This window comes from Barbus barbus (genome assembly GCF_936440315.1).
Source record: "Barbus barbus genome assembly, chromosome: 5".
Lineage (NCBI taxonomy): Eukaryota > Metazoa > Chordata > Actinopteri > Cypriniformes > Cyprinidae > Barbus > Barbus barbus.
The window spans coordinates 3,713,754-3,730,330 of record NC_136733.1 but is presented as its reverse complement, the minus strand read 5'-3'; the positions used below and the strand labels follow the sequence as shown (position 1 = coordinate 3,730,330).

Below are 16,577 nucleotides of genomic sequence, written 5' to 3'. Positions count from 1 at the left end.
CCCAGCACTAGTATATTTTGTTGTTTTTAGTGTTGAACATGAAAAGTGGCGCAGTCTTGGTTCATTTATTCTTTTCATAAATAAATATGCTCGTCCTTTAGGCTCATTAATAAAAATGAAAACGTGAACAAAAATAAAAATGGGTTATTATAATTAAAATATAAAAATTTAAATGACGGGTAATAATAGATTATGACGTCAAAATGACGGACAATATTAAAGTCTAACGCAACCTCTGGTGGACAGATTCATTCAGTTCTCGTCGGACTCTTCAGCACTTTCCATCTCAATGTTGCTCTGATACTGTTGCGCTGCAGTCAGAGACACATTGCTGTGGGCATCTATGACACTGACGATATGCGTCAAACCTTTTATCCTAGCCTGTGCTCTAATGCTTTCTAGGATGGGCTGCATGGAAAAGCCATATTCCATAACACTCCAAGTTTTATCTCCTGTTTTGTACTTATAGCCACCAGTGTGGATGCCAATCAGATTGCAGTCTACATCAAAAACTGGAGAGAGCCAGAAGATCCGTGAAAGAAACAAGAGTTATAAGTGATATTGTTTTCATATGCTGAAAAGTCCCATATCTGTTTGAAGCACACCTCATTTATAACATTAATTAAATATTGATTTGCAGCCTCTTGTCGATTCTCCCTCTCAATGATGAAGCAGGGGTCCATTTTCTTAACCCCTTCACCCGGATGTCCCACAATACAGATCTGACCTCCGTTAATAGAATCGTTTGGACGGTGACAATCAAGCAATTTGGGATACTCTGCAATGTTTTCAACGTCATCAAGCTCAAGAAGAGCATAGTCAAGATACCTTCCTTTATCATTCTTTCCAGAGAAGTAAGCTGTGAGTTGTTTAACTGGTATGTGCTTGATATCTGAATCCAGGTCTTCATAACCAAATACAGCTGTGAACTGTGCAGCGTTAACTTTTGTAACATCAGCAGATTTTCCAATAACATGAGCATTAGTGAGGATGTATCTGTCGAAGAGCAAGAAACCAGTTCCTAAAGCAGACCCCCCCTGTCGAATCTGACACACAGAGTCAGAGAGTCTCATGAGCTGCTTTACTTTCTTCACCTTCAAGAAATTCTCAACACTCTTACCATATTCTGCTCTGAAGAACTTTTGGACCTCAGACTTGTTCTTTAGTTTCTTTCTCTGCTTTAATGTGTTCAGTAAATCTGGAAACTGATCACGCAGAATTCCTAGAATATCTTCAGAATTTACCATGAGTTTAGCAGCATACCCTTTAGTTGAAGGATTTGAGGACTTTGTTTCGCCATCTTGTTTTTTTTCTTGCCTAGTGTCGATGGGATTCTGACTTGAGCCTACAGTTTCTGCCACATCAGCATCTGAAGCTGCATTAGGTTCAGTCTTGACAAGAGTCAAATCATCTTGACTGTCTTGCTGATTCTTATCACTGACAACAACTATCTGGAAATCCTTTCCGTTAAGATCATCTACAGAATTTGACAGTTCATGCTTTATATCGTGACTAAACTCAGAAAGCGCACAGTGTTTCTGGAAAATGACATCTCTGAATCGTCCATCTCGTTTAAGAGCAGTTTTGATTTTCTCTCCTTTGAATGCATACACACAGACATGATGTACTCTGCTCCTCAGGGCTTTGCTCTTCAGTAAGCATTTGGCTTTCAGTCCTCCGTCTTTTTTAACCCAGAAGGTGACTAATGTTTCAGGCTTACTGAAATCTGGATCTGCAGTTGTTTGATTTGTAGAACCATTTCCATCCTTTTGGATGAAGTCTATCTCTAAGATCTCATCAGTTTCAATGAGACAGCAGGGAAAATCAGTCTTCACAGCTGCTTTAGGAAAGCTTTTAGACCTTAGGATGAGTATTTCTTTTTGCTTGTTTTTATTTTTTTCCTTCCTGAAACTTTGGCTTGCAATAAGAGCCTTAAGGACAGTCATCGATGTATTACATGACACCGAAAATGTCTTGGAGTTTAAACGAAACTGTAATTTGTGTTTTTTCACTTCTGCTTCCTGTTAAATTAGAAAAAAAAAACATCCGTTATGTACACAAACATTCATGTTAAGTCCACTGAAGAAATGTTTGTAATCAATGGTTATTAATTTTGAATATATGTTCAGTGATCTACCTGCTGCAGAGGTTTTGAAGATCCCTCTTCACCTTCTTTCTTAAACGAATGATCCATTTTTTTCTTAAAAATGTCAAACAGTGATGTTAAAACAGGCTTACAGCTTTATATCATAATTTACACCCAGCATGATGCAGCAAAGCAAAAATCACAAACTGTGGAGGAGATAAGGAAATTATTAACAGTCAAAAATATTTGCTGTGATTGACCAGTGATGTTTTATTACAGTTGAAACTTATTGTTTTTCAATTCCAGCTATTCTGCTGTTGTACAGAAGATATTAAAGTTGTCTTTCATGGCTTTGACAATTTCAGATAAAAAATAATTTGGTGGCATTTGTATTAAGCTACTGATTACATTTTTAGTAAGTAACTGATGATTTTTACATTGGAATATTAATAAACCTCAGGTACTGTGGTATGCTATAGATCGTGACAAGTTACCTAAAGCTTTTTGTTTCATAGGCCTAAAACAAATTTCACTGTCACCATTTCGGTCAGTTTAGTTTCTTTGCACTTTGATTTTTCCCTGTTTCCGTATTGCATGTGTTCCTACTTATCATTAGTTTCCATGGTTACTGATTAGTTTTCCAATTTCGTCTTTAGTTTTGCTCTATATATTACTCCATGTGATTCTCCCGAGTTTCTGAGTTAGATTAATGATTAAAGACTGTTCTGTGATATTTCTTGTCATCATGTGCTTCAGTACAGCCACCGTTGCTGACAATCACAAGCTTACCTGAACATTGTGACTTTCTTTTGATGACTCCCCAGATTGACTGTCTGTGGCAGTCTGCTTTTTCTGAAAGAGACAACAACATTACCATTGGAAATAAGTCTAAATCTAACGAAGAGGCTAAGCAAAGAGGATGAGAACAATAACAGTTTTTTTTTAAAAGACATAAAATAATTAAAAGTGGCTCTTGAATGTCTTCATGAATTATATTTAGTATCAGGGTTAGCTATAAATATTTAAAAAATGTGAATTGTTTGCTTTAAAAGAAAGACCTAGTAACTTGTCTGAATTTTGTGGCATTCCAATAAAAGATTATATTACTTATTTAGGAATTACAATATGCAAAGATCAAAAAGAAAGAATAAATCTTAATTATACCCCAATAATTAATAAAATTCAAAAGAAATAACATTTGGCTGATGAGAGACCTTTCTTTAAACGGGAGAGTTTTATCATCAAAATCTGAAGGTTTATCCAGACTAGTTTGCACCGCAGTGGCTATAGATATTCCAAAAAGTATCATTAATAAAATAAATAAATGTATATAAAATTTTATTTGGAAAAATAAACATCATTATTTGAATAAAAAAATACTTTAATTATATAGATGAAAAAACTAATTTAGATTTCAGTATTAAACTGGAAGGTATAAATATAAAAGAATAAGAATGTAACAATAATTATCTTAGAACTTGCAACTCAAAGAAAAGGATGTTTTATTTTTTTTACATTTACACAAATGTAAATGGGCATTGAACATTTTTTTTTAATTCATTTTAAAATAGAAATAAGTCACTACCTGTATACGTTAAAAGAAACAAGAAATAAAGCAAAAAACAACTGTTAATTACTTTGAAGCCTTAAATCTATTTTTTTGAATAATTTGTAATTATTTGACCCTTGACTATTTCAGCATCAGAGAAGGGTTTCTTGTGTTTTCCCAGAACCCATGCTACTCTTAGTGAGGCTTCCGTTGCCCGCTCCTGTTGTGTGGCTGATCTAACTATTACACTGCTTGTAGCTTCATAGGATGATTTCAGCTGGCTTATTTTTGTGGTCCTTAACTCTGTGTTCTGAGGGTAATTTTGTTCAAAATGTGCATGCTTGGTTTCATAATGGCGTTTCACATTACCACTTTTGATGATTGCTACCGTGTCGCTACAGATTAAACGCATTGATTTTGTGCTTCCCACGGGGAGCATGAACGCATATTTTTCTGTCCACTCACTTTTAAACTCGCGGTTTTCAAAATCAACTTTTCTAATCATCGGGCAGCTTTGAGCACGCCATTTTCACTTTTAGTCAGCAAAAATAAATAAAAATATTTGCACTGCTCCGCACTGCTCGCAAACGATGAGACTGCCTGTTCACCTGCCAGGCCCAGAGCACTTGACCGGTGGATAAATCTGCCTGCCTCGAGTGAGTGAGTGAATGACTTTGCTATAGCGATGCTGTTACAGCTGCTGTGATCGGACATAGATGAAGCAGCCAAACCAAGTAGAAGCCTCAAAGATATATAGCGCGGAATCACAATTGCGCACTGCACTGAAAACTCATTTGGATTATGATTAAAATAGCATGTTGGTTTTGGCGTCGGTCCAAATTTAACCGTGTCTGGGTCCATATATATATATATATATATACACACACTCACCTAAAGGATTATTAGGAACACCTGTTCAATTTCTCATTAATGCAGTTATCTAATCAACCAATCACATGGCAATTGCTTCAATGCATTTAGGGGTGTGGTCCTGGTCAAGACAATCTCCTGAACTCCAAACTGAATGTCAGAATGGGAAAGAAAGGTGATTTAAGCAATTTTGAGTGTGGCATGGTTGTTGGTGCCAGACGGGCCGGTCTGAGTATTTCACAATCTGCTCAGTTACTGGGATTTTCACGCACAACCATTTCTAGGGTTTACAAAGAATGGTGTGAAAAGGGAAAAACATCCAGTATGCGGCAGTCCTGTGAGCGAAAATGCCTTGTTGATGCTAGAGGTCAGAGGAGAATGGGCCGACTGATTCAAGCTGATAGAAGAGCAACTTTGACTGAAATAACCACTCGTTACAACCGAGGTATGCAGCAAAGCATTTGTGAAGCCACAACACGCACAACCTTGAGGCGGATGGGCTACAACAGCAGAAGACCCCACCGGGTACCACTCATCTCCACTACAAATAGGAAAAAGAGGCTACAATTTGCACGAGCTCACCAAAATTGGACGGTTGAAGACTGGAAAAATGTTGCCTGGTCTGATGAGTCTCGATTTCTGTTGAGACATTCAGATGGTAGAGTCAGAATTTGGCGTAAACAGAATGAGAACATGGATCCATCATGCCTTGTTACCACTGTGCAGGCTGGTGGTGGTGGTGTAATGGTGTGGGGGATGTTTTATTGGCACACTTTAGGCCCCTTAGTGCCAATTGGGCATCGTTTAAATGCCACAGCCTACCTGAGCATTGTTTCTGACCATGTCCATCCCTTTATGACCACCATGTACCCATCCTCTGATGGCTACTTCCAGCAGGATAATGCACCATGTCACAAAGCTCGAATCATTTCAAATTGGTTTCTTGAACATGACAATGAGTTCACTTTACTAAAATGGCCCCCACAGTCACCAGATCTCAACCCAATAGAGCATCTTTGGGATGTGGTGGAACAGGAGCTTCGTGTCCTGGATGTGCATCCCACAAATCTCCATCAACTGCAAGATGCTATCCTATCAATATGGGCCAACATTTCTAAAGAATGCTTTCAGCACCTTGTTGAATCAATGCCACGTAGAATTAAGGCAGTTCTGAAGGCGAAAGGGGGTCAAACACAGTATTAGTATGGTGTTCCTAATAATCCTTTAGGTGAGTGTATGTATATGTGTGTGTTTTTATACATACATACATACATACCTTTTTGGTGAATCTATGTCTATATATATATACATACATACATACATACATACATACATACATACATACACACACATATATATACATATATATATATATATATATAGACATAGATATATAGACATAGATTCACCAAAAAGGCTCTACACTGAACCAGAAAATTGTTGAATAAATTTATTTTTGCATACAAAAAGTATTCTCGTAGCTTCATAACATTACTGTTTAACCACTGATGGCAGATGGACTTTTCTAGGCCAAGACAGTCAATGGGACAGTCACAAGCCCCCCGGTTTTCATCCAAAATATCTAAAATCGTTTTCCGAAGACGAATGAAGTTTTTACGGGTTTGGAACGTCATGGGGGTAAGTGATTGACAAAATTTTCATTTTGGGGTGGAGTAACCCTTTAATGGATTTTAAGTACTTTTGCTCCATTTTAAACTTAAATACTGCATCAATTGAAAAATAGTATAAAATGTGTTTTTTTAAATAATTTAAAAAATATTTTATAAATAAATAAATGGTCCATAATTTACAGATGAATATTGTTTAGTAACACGAAAACCCCTCAAGATAACATTTCAAAGAAAAGCATTATTGAAATTCAAAATTTTCAGAGGACACACTAAGACATCTTCTGTTGGTCACGTGACTTCACGTGATATGAATTCGTATGGCAGATTTTACCAATTGTGAATTGACATTTGTCTGAGCTTGTGTTTCCCACATTAGAGACAAGAAATGGAAGTCAGTGGAGTGAAAAGTGTAGTCTGAACGCCCCCTTGATAGTTAAAGGTTTTGAATTTCTCACACAAACCTACAGTTTTGCTTCAGAAGACACTGGGGTCAAATGGATTCCTGTCATGTTTACATTCTGTACATTTTTAGCATCAACTTTGAGGGTCCTGTACATTTCCATTACATGGACTCACAGAGATGGATTATTTTTCTAAAAATCTCCATTCGTGTTCATCTGACAAAAGAAAACCATATACATCTGGGACGGCGTGAGGGTGAGTTAATGATCAGAGGATTTTCAGTATTTTGGGTTTAGTATCACTTTAGGTGATCTACCTGCTGCAGATTTGAGGGTCGCTCTTCTGCTTCTGTCTTAAGTGAACGAGTCATCGTTTCCTGCAAAATGTCAACAACATTGAAATTAATACAGGTTTACCACTGTCTAGAGATTTCTATCATAATTTAAATTATGAAAAGGATAGGTAAGAGCAATATGTTATCACACCAAACATGATGTAGCAAAGTGAAAAAATTCACAGACTAATGTTCTATTCACACTGAGAGGGAAACAAATGTGTTTTGAGAAAAGTGTTTTTTTTTTTTTTTATTCCAACTGTAGCTTTTTTCTTTATATCCACAACACAGTGCCCCTGTTCAAATGTTTTGAGTTAAAAAGAATAATGATTCCATCTTCTATAGGAATATCACAATTGTTTTAGTGATAAAAAGCTAAGGAATTAACAGATATAGCATATTGGACGCGTTATATTTGTATTTTTTAGTAAGTAATTGGTGATTTTATATTGGAATATTGATAACCCTCAAGCACTGTAGTATCCAGCCAAATGTGACAAGCTACCTAACTTGTTTCATAGGCCTAAAACACTTAAACAAGTATCACGACCGTACTTGAACATTGTCACTAACTGATGACGTCTCTCCAGGTTCACCATCTGTGGCAGTCTGCTTTTTCTGAAAGAGACAACATTACCATTAAAAATAAGCCTAAATCTAATGCAGTGGCTAAACAGAAAGATAACGGTCACTCACAGGAGACGGTTTAAAGGAGCTCAGAAGGTCTGTCTGCTTTAATTTTTTGTTGGGTGGTGATTCAGGCATGTTTTTGGTCGTTCCGTGTATCTATGAATAGAGCAATCACTTTATTTGAACAATGTTGCTAGAAATAGTCCAATTCTCCAATTATTGCTGACAGACAGACAGGAGCCCTCATTGATGAATTTACTGTCACAGTACCATCAGTTTCAACCTACAAGAAAAGAAACTAGTATCCAAATTCAAAAAGTTAAACACATTCCAAATAGTGATATACTTTAAAACTAATCTCGCATCTGTAGCGCTTATTTTGATCTTTAACATTAGTTAACATTCATTTGTGGCTTAATATTAATAACAATAAAAAACATAGCCTATATGATAAAATAGTACAATGACAAATTCTCTTATATTAAACTTTAAGAAAATGAATAAGACGGCTATAGCATGTGAATGCAGTATAATGTTACAGGTGCGTGATTGTAGCTGTATGTATTGTTTCCCATTTCAACAGTCATATCAGTTAATTTGGTGTGTTTGTGTTCATCTAAATGGAAGATTGAACGTGATCCCTTACAACAAAAACAACAATTAAGATAAATCACTTTACATCAACATAAATGTGAAGTAAAAAAGAATGTATAAAATGAGTATAAATAATATATGAATTAATGATTTGTTAAATGTATGAATAAATTAGGGCTGCCATTTGATAAAAAAAAAAATTCTAATTAATTGCATGATGTGTTGATTTAATTATAATTCAGGGGTGCCCAACCCTGATCAAATACAACTGAACCAACTAATTAGGGTCAGGGTTTGAACTGAACTCTGCAGGAAGACAGATCTCCAGGAACAGGGTTAGGCAGCCCTGAACTAATTAATCGCTAATTACATTTGGCTATGAAAATACCCCCAAAAGATTATTTAATGCTATTTTTGTGTTAAATGAGAAAGTATTAAGAAGACATTACAAATAGTAGCTTTAGATTTTTATTTTTATTTTATTAAACTTAAAATGTATTACACATAAACATTTAGGCTATAATGGCCTAACGTAAACTATAGAATATAATTTAAAATATTATTTTTGGTTCATGCAATGGAAGTCATTGGTAACCAAAACAACTTTGTTACCAACATTCTTCAAAATACCTTCTTTTATGTTCCACAAAAGAAAGTAAGTCATTCAGGTCTGAGTAAATTATGACATAATACATTTTTGGGGGTGAACAGATATTATTTAAACTGAACTGAGCTGGACGATGACATCACTGAATTCAATAACGAAATGCCTTTAACTCAAAATTGAGTGTTTAATCTTGTCATTTTACATTATTGACACACTATTTTGATATTGGAAAGTTGCTTTGACACAATCTGTACTGTTAAAAGCACTATAGAAATAAAGGTGACTTGACTGGACTTGCAAGATTTGTCTATAAATGTTTTAACCAAACTTGAGCTCTTCAGTATTTTGTATGCATGTCCTGCAGTGCCATATTTTCTAATGTAAAGTGTTTCCATTTTCTCTTGTTTTAGGACTATTCTGGAGAAAATGAGCCTGCTGGGTAAGGACTTAAAAAATACAAAGTAAGCAAGTTAATACACACATTTTTGCTGAAATTAGGCATGGTTATTTGCTCTGGTTTAGGATTGCAAATGAGCACGGGAGAGAATGGAGAGACAGTTTTCTCTTCTTGAGAGAATGAGTAACAAATAAATTTTACTGTGCAAATAATCAAATGCGATGATTATGCGCATCTTGTCAGTAAAGTCGGTTCTGTGATTAGTAGTAAATCTCCATCACATGCTTTCAGATGGAGCGGCATTTACTACACAGAGCCTTAGTTCATGGACAATCTACGCAATATCACCCTTATCACCAATATCACCAAGGCGATACATTGCCAATAATGACCGCAATATTTTAGCTCTTGCGGATAATTTGGACGATGATTGGTCTAATTCACAAAAAATTGATTGATAGAAATGTTTTAAGCAAGAATATTCAAACACACACATACTAAACATGACTATAAACCTATAAACTATTCAAAATGGCATACACAATGAGTGATTAGAGCATGATACTCGATATGGGTTACTATGAAGTTATGCAATGGACCGATATTCATTTAGAAGGCCTTTTAGGATCATTTTGGTGTATCTACATATGTAAAAGACAGTTTCTGTGTCGTTCTGTGCATGTGGTTCTACAGCTGCAGCCTCCTCTGACGTCCGGTCTTTAGGTGCAGCCACTTCCTGCTGGCAGTTGCTGATTTCCGCTGAACTGACAGTAAAGTGATGCTCTGCAAGATCTGTTTGTGTCGCTTATAATTTGCATTTGCTTACAATTTTTACCAACTGTCTTCCCAAATTCGTCATGAGAATCATTTATATCTGTTGCTGTCAACAAAGAGATGCGTTTTAATGGGAAAAAGGTGAGAATCGGGGGAATGCTCCACATTTTTTTTTTTTTTTTTTTTTAGATATTTGTTTTACATGCTCATTTGTAGTTACTGTAGTAATTTTTCACACACAAACAATTGTAATTTACATTTTGTTGCAACATTTTACAAAAATCAAGATTGAATATATTTGGTCAAAATCCCATGTTATAAAAGATGTAGTTTATTTAAGACAATATTGGCTAATTAGACGGCAAAATGTTTGCCCTCTCTCTCTTCTCTGTTCCCACATCAGACCTTAAATAATTAAAATATTACCCTTTTTAGACATAGTTTGTTAAAGAGTAAAGAAAATACTACCACTTGGGCAACTGCTAGTAAGTTATCAGTCCTACTTTTCCAGTACAAATAAGACCAGTCTACCTTTTCATAACTGATAAAGTTATGACCAGTCTGCAACCGGCCCGTTCTTAATTTACCCTTGTAAGATCACAAGTACCCTTATAAGAGCCCCTCATAAAAACACTTGCTCATTGGATCTAAGCAAATCTCATAGGTGACCTATATTTTAATCTCAAAAACATGAGTAGTTTGCATCTATGGTTTAACGGTTTTCTGCCAAAATAATAGCTCAGTGCGTTTGAAAGAAAATAAGAAATGTTGATTGTAATAATAAGCCATGTTAGTATGGTAACTTTACTCGTTCTGTAAAATATCTATAAAAAATAATGATAATTATTGTTTATAATGATACAACAATTAAAAATTACCTGATCGTGTCTGTACGTGTTTCTTTCTCTTTGGTTTCCTCTCAAGATCATCTGATTTCCTGCTCTTCAGTCCACGCCCAGTAAAGACTATTTGAAGTACATGAATTTATGATGTTCATATTCTGTAGGAGTCAAGAATAACGAGAGAAATATATATACTTTGTCAAGTGTGGTTAAAAGAAATTATTTTGAATATTTTCAAATAAATAATTTATATTATTATTCAGTCAGATTGATAGCTTCTTTAATGTAAGTATAGATTGTATCCAGTTAGTTTTCAGCTGTTTTCAGCCCATCTGTATGGTGTAGGCTAGTTTACTTTATTAATAATTAATACTTTTATTTTATTTATTTTTGAGCAAGTGATTTGTCTGTGGTCAGACATTAGTTTTTCAACAGTAAATGTTTTGAATTATGATATATCATTTAACAGGCTATAATAAGCTAAAACATAATGCAGGTCAATGGATCTGGAATACAACAGAATAAATGTTGTGAATCCATTAAATCGGTGAAAGTTAGCACTAACCCTGATTAAACACACATGAACCATCAAACCAAGGAGGATTATTTGAAAATGACAGACAGGTGCAGGTTTGGCACTGAACTCCGTAGGATGATCATGCAGGATCAGGCCTGAACCTCTGGATTAAAGCACTTAAGAACCAAAATGGGACATTTTCTTCTGATCTCTTAATCAATGATAGATTAAACAAAATAGTCAAACAAAAGCATTTCCTGTAGGCAATTTACTGGCCAAACATGCTTCTCAAACAAAAGGACGCATAGACCAGTCCTTCAGAGGCTTCGTGCTCACTAAATGCTAGAATGATATGGTCTAATAAGTATGCATGGCTACACGATAAATGTTTCTGCCCCTGTGGTGGTCACGGTGCAGAAATACTATTAAAATGATAATTTGAGGAATACTTTACATTAAATATCTTAACATATTAACTGATTTTCTATTAATGTTGTGTAAGGACAACTGTCTGTGGTCTTCTAGTGATTTATGTTACGCACTGTTTAGCATTATGTGATTTATTTACAACAAACAGGATTGTGAATGATTGAAGGAAGCTCTTCTCCTCAGGGTGAAAGGTCAAAGGTCAAACCAGGGCACTCAGGTTAGAGTATGAAGTGCACTGTAGGACCCTCGTGCATCTGGGTGATAAAATCCCTTGTTCAAATATTCAATAATTCTTCATCCACATGATAATGATCCTCTACATGAAGAGCAACCTTCACTGCTTTCATGGTATTTAAAGGGCCAGCTTAGAACGGAGTTTCCTTTGTTTATTGTGTCGATCTATTATAGAGGAGCACTTATAGATGAGCAGCAGGATTTTTATTGCATAAATCTTAAGAAAAAACAACAATCTGTTCACAATATTAATTGATATATTGTTTACAACCTAAAAGGTCTTTTGTTAAGAGTCAAGAATGCAGCCAAACTATTTTGTTAAGCATGATCGTTTAATATGGCAAAAACACAAAACACTTAGAAAAAATTAAAATATAAAACAGAAGATTTATACGTGTAGCTGTAGGCCGATTACAAATGTCTGCAGCGTTGAACAGTGCTGGAGCAATCAAAAATATTTAAGAAAAAAGTTTATTGTTAACCCCTTAATGGATCTTTCACCCAAAAATTCTGTCATGATTTAATCATCCTTATGCTGTTCCAAACTATTTTTTTTCTTATTATATTTTGTGTTCTGCAGAAAAATTGTGCAGGTATGAAATTGAGATTAAATCATTTATAGCAGCATTTTCGTTTTGTGTCGATCTATCACTTTAAAATATAGTATTGAGGATTTCTGGAATTTAAGCTAAATATAATTTATCCTTTGGAATTATAGACACAATAATGCTGTCTGATCTAACAGAGATCAGGATGTAGTGTGTTTTCTGGTTGCTCCATAACATGAAACATAATGTACATGTTACACAAGAACCGGATTAACAGTTAAATGACAAAAAAAAAAAAAAAAACGCAACCAACGATAACAATGAATAGACATTTGCCTAAATACAGTATATATTATTGAATGAAATTGTAGGTTGAACATGCCTGAATACCTCAAGATAAGTGAAAGTTTTGTATTTCATCCAAATATACTAGTCAACATTTGAAGTGGATCAAAACCTTTCATCAAAGTTGTCCTAAAACCAAAATGTGTTCTTGTCTTAAGACAACTTTGAACTTTTTTGATCCACTTCAAATGTTGACTGTAGATGGATGTGGCATCAATCAGGGCTGTACTGTCCCATTATTCATATAAAATCTTCCTGATTTTGAGGATCTTCTTCCATGTCCACATCATTGTCTTCCCAGTTGAGATTTAAAGATTTATATTCAGAGAGTAATTTTAAGATGTCAGATCTCTCACTTTTCTTGGTCTGAGTGATGATACTTTCCAGGATAGGCTGCATGGAATAGGCGTATTCCATAATGCTCCTAGTTTTACAATTTTCTCCTTTGTACGCGAAGCCACCGGTGTGAACGCCAATCAGATAACAGTCTTCATCAAAAACTGGAGAGCCAGAAGATCCATGAAAGAAACAAGAGTTATAATTGATCTGGTTGTCATGCATTTCCCATTTCTCTGCCAAAGACTGTTGTGTCATCACATGAATGAAATTGACATTCTCAGAGATGTGTTTATCTGCAGCCTCTTGGAGATTCTCTTTCCCAATTATGAAGCAGGGGTCCATTTTTTTGACCCCTTTACCTGGATGTCCCACAATGCAGATCCCACCACGGTTAGGAGGGGGGGCATGAATGTATCGACTGAGCAATCCAGGACAGTCAGCGATTTCATCCGTGTCTTTCAGTTCAAGAAGAGCAAAGTCAAGATACCCGTCCGTGTTGATCTTTCCATGATAGTATGCTGCAACATGTTCCTTAACCGGTACACACTTGGTCTCCTTTGCTTCCAAATCTTCATAGCCAAATACTGCGGTGAAGGTCTTTGAAAGCTTCCTGGTGAAAGGGTCAAATTCTCCAATAACATGAGCATTGGTGAGGATGAATCTGTCAAAAAGTAAAAAGCCAGTTCCTCTTGCGGATTCCTCCACTCGAATCTGACACACAGAGTCAGAGAGTCCCATGAGCTGCTTCACTTTCTTCACCTCAGAGAAACTCTGAACACATTTATCATATTCTGCTCTGAAGAACTTCAGGATCTCAGGTTTTTTCCTCAGGTTCTCTCGCTGCTTTAATGTCTCCAGCAAGTCTTTAAACTGAGCACGCAGAATTGCTAGAGTCTCTTTGGAGTCTGGAATCATTTTCAGAGAATTAGTCGAAAGATTTGTGGATTTCATTGCGTTTTTCTTTTTTGTTTCTTCTTGTTCAGTGTTGATGGGATGCTGGTTAGGATCAACATTTTCTTTCAAATCAGCGGCTGAAGCTTCATTCATTTCAGCGCTAACATCACTCAAGATATCATCTTGGCTATCTGGCTGTTTTTTGTCTCTCCTAACAATGATCTCAAAATGCTTTCCATCAAGATGCTCTACAGTTCTTAACATATCATGGATCGTTTTGCTCCCAAACTCAGAAAGTACACAGTGTTTCTCGAATATGACATTGGTGAATCGCCCATCACGCCGCAGAGCAGCCTTCAGTCGGTCTTCTTTGAATGCATACACACAAACATCATCAACCTTCAACCTCAGCTCATTGTTTTTCATTAAATATTTCACTTTCTTCCCGCCTTTTGTTTTAATGTAAAAGATTACAAAGTTTTTTGCTTCATTGGATAATGAAAGCCTTTCAGTTGTTTTTTTCTTTGAAGGAACACCTTTTTTGATGAAGGTTATATCTAAGAGCTCATCTCTTTCAATGAGACAGCAGGGGAAATCGGTCTTCACAGCCGCTCTTGGAACTGCTCCTTCACGTCTCTGGATCACTATTTCTTTCTCCATGTTGTCTTTTTTAAACTCTATGAAATTCTTGTTTGTATTGAGAGCATCAAGCACAGTCTTGGATGTATTGCACACCACTGCATGTGTCTCAGATTTGTAGCAGAATTTAAAAGTGTTGCTTTGCCCTTCAGCACTCTGTTGAATTCAGAAGAACAGTAATACACAAAGCATTTTTTAAACACATTTCAATGAAGGACTTCAGTAAAATCATTAGCAATACTGAGTAAAATAATGTATACAAATAATTTTCCAGATTTCATTTTTTCCACAAGCTTTCAATTCAATTGATAGTTTATGACGTCACACCCTTATAGGAACGCCCACCTGGGGCAAAACGAAGCTTTGCTCCACTGACCGCCAGCTATTTTTACGCAGTTTGCATTTAGTAGTAATGTAGTAAAACGCAGATATTAAAAGGGGAAATTCAGGAAACACCTTATTGATGATGTATAATTTTGTACAGGCAAGCAGATGAACTCAGAATATAAACACAATGTGCAAAGTTTCACATTAAATGGTTTCCCATAGAAAACCCGTTATAAGGAAAACACCGAACCATTAAGTGGATTGCGTTCATATTCCGGCCTCATCTGTTTTGTCTACGTAAATTATGCGTTGTTAATATGGTGATTACTGAATTTTATCTTTTAATACTGTTTTAAATATATTAAGGCACGTGTTTTTACGTTTTGTCGCACTGTTTATGATTGAAATATTGCCACGGGTGCTTAATATGGATCGCAAATGGCCAAAACCTTTGTTTTATTTTCTTGAGAGGTGATCTAAATATTTGCGACTGGGAAACAGATGGAAAATTGAGAGGCTTGTGCTCCAGTTCTATAGATGTTTTGCCCTCCAGGTCTTCGAGCCGGTCACGTGACTGAAAACTATGAATTACATTCTGATTTGATATCAAGTCAATGATCGGTGCATATTGTGCACTTTCATTAAAAAAAGTCTTTATGTTATTCATGAAGTGGAACAGACTGCAGGACAAGAGGTGCACTACTAGTAATGTTCAGTGAAACTGTTTTAGATTAAAAGATCAGTCTTGAGATTTTAAGAAATTATCAGCTAGTAGCTGGGAAAACGGTATATGACAATAATAATGCTTGTTAAGTAGCCTACCAAGCAGTCTTATTTTAGTATGATATACTATTATAGTTTTTGTTAATATTTTGAAATAGATTTTATATATATAATTTTAAAGTTTTAGTAACTGTTGTGTTTTTGTAACTTTTACATGTCTATGTAGTTTAAAGTTACTTTAGTACTTTAATTTAAAATAAAGACTAAAAAAATAGTTTGTTTTATATTTTATTTCTGTTAATAATACATTTATTTCAAGTTATGAACACTTTTTTTTTTCTGGATTTAACAATAATAACCCTGGTTACCAAAACACCTTATGAGGGTACATTTATTCACTTACAAGAGATGTCTCACCTCAATTATTAAAAGTCTCATACCTGTTGCAGATGACTTTTTGATAGTCCCTCTCGGACTTCCTCCTTACAAAAACTGTTTGTTCTTTCCTGAGTGAATGAATATGAAATGTCGTCAAATTGCTAATATGAAAGCACCAATGTAAATGAACAAAAAAACAATATGGATATTTAAAGCAGCTTATAATATGTCAGTATGCAACATACCTTTAATGGATCACGGCCATTATTACCAAGCCCCTTTTCGTTTTTCTTGCTTGTATGATTTCTTTCCTAGAACAATGGCAATAGCAGTATTAAAATAGCATATGTATTATTATCAATTAAATACACTTGAGTCAAAAACAATTAACAACATTTACTAAATTAGCATTGAATTTTATAATATTGCCACGCATAATTAAACAAAAGTGCACTCAAAGATTCTCAGTTTCTGTAACATGCACCATT

General features: G+C 35.3%; 2 protein-coding genes across 2 annotated transcripts; both read right to left on the bottom strand.

Annotated features, from left to right (window-relative positions):
• Window positions 1-252: 252 nt before the first annotated feature.
• On the bottom strand, window positions 253-10,795 carry LOC306870497 (serine protease FAM111A-like; the record flags this gene model as incomplete). The annotated part of the gene is given in 8 exon segments (XM_079417809.1): window positions 253-519; window positions 522-2,021; window positions 2,138-2,200; window positions 2,876-2,938; window positions 6,855-6,914; window positions 7,428-7,490; window positions 7,569-7,658; window positions 10,753-10,795. Coding segments are annotated over 7 exon segments (2,085 nt in total). The 5' UTR covers window positions 7,638-7,658; window positions 10,753-10,795.
• A 1,422-nt stretch (window positions 10,796-12,217) lies between these two features.
• On the bottom strand, window positions 12,218-16,211 carry LOC306869570 (serine protease FAM111A-like). The gene is made up of 2 exons (XM_079416331.1): window positions 16,152-16,211; window positions 12,218-14,817 (listed from the first exon to the last, which is right to left on the bottom strand). Exon 2 carries the CDS (start codon window positions 14,680-14,682, stop codon window positions 13,030-13,032), a length of 1,653 nt encoding a protein of 550 aa, XP_079272457.1. The 5' UTR covers window positions 14,683-14,817; window positions 16,152-16,211; the 3' UTR covers window positions 12,218-13,029.
• Between the last annotated feature and the right edge of the window lie 366 nt (window positions 16,212-16,577).

Coding starts and splice junctions, on each gene's coding strand:
- LOC306869570 (XM_079416331.1), bottom strand. CDS start 14,682: ATGGAGAAAGAAATAGTGATCCAGAGACGTGAAGGAGCAGTTCCAAGA.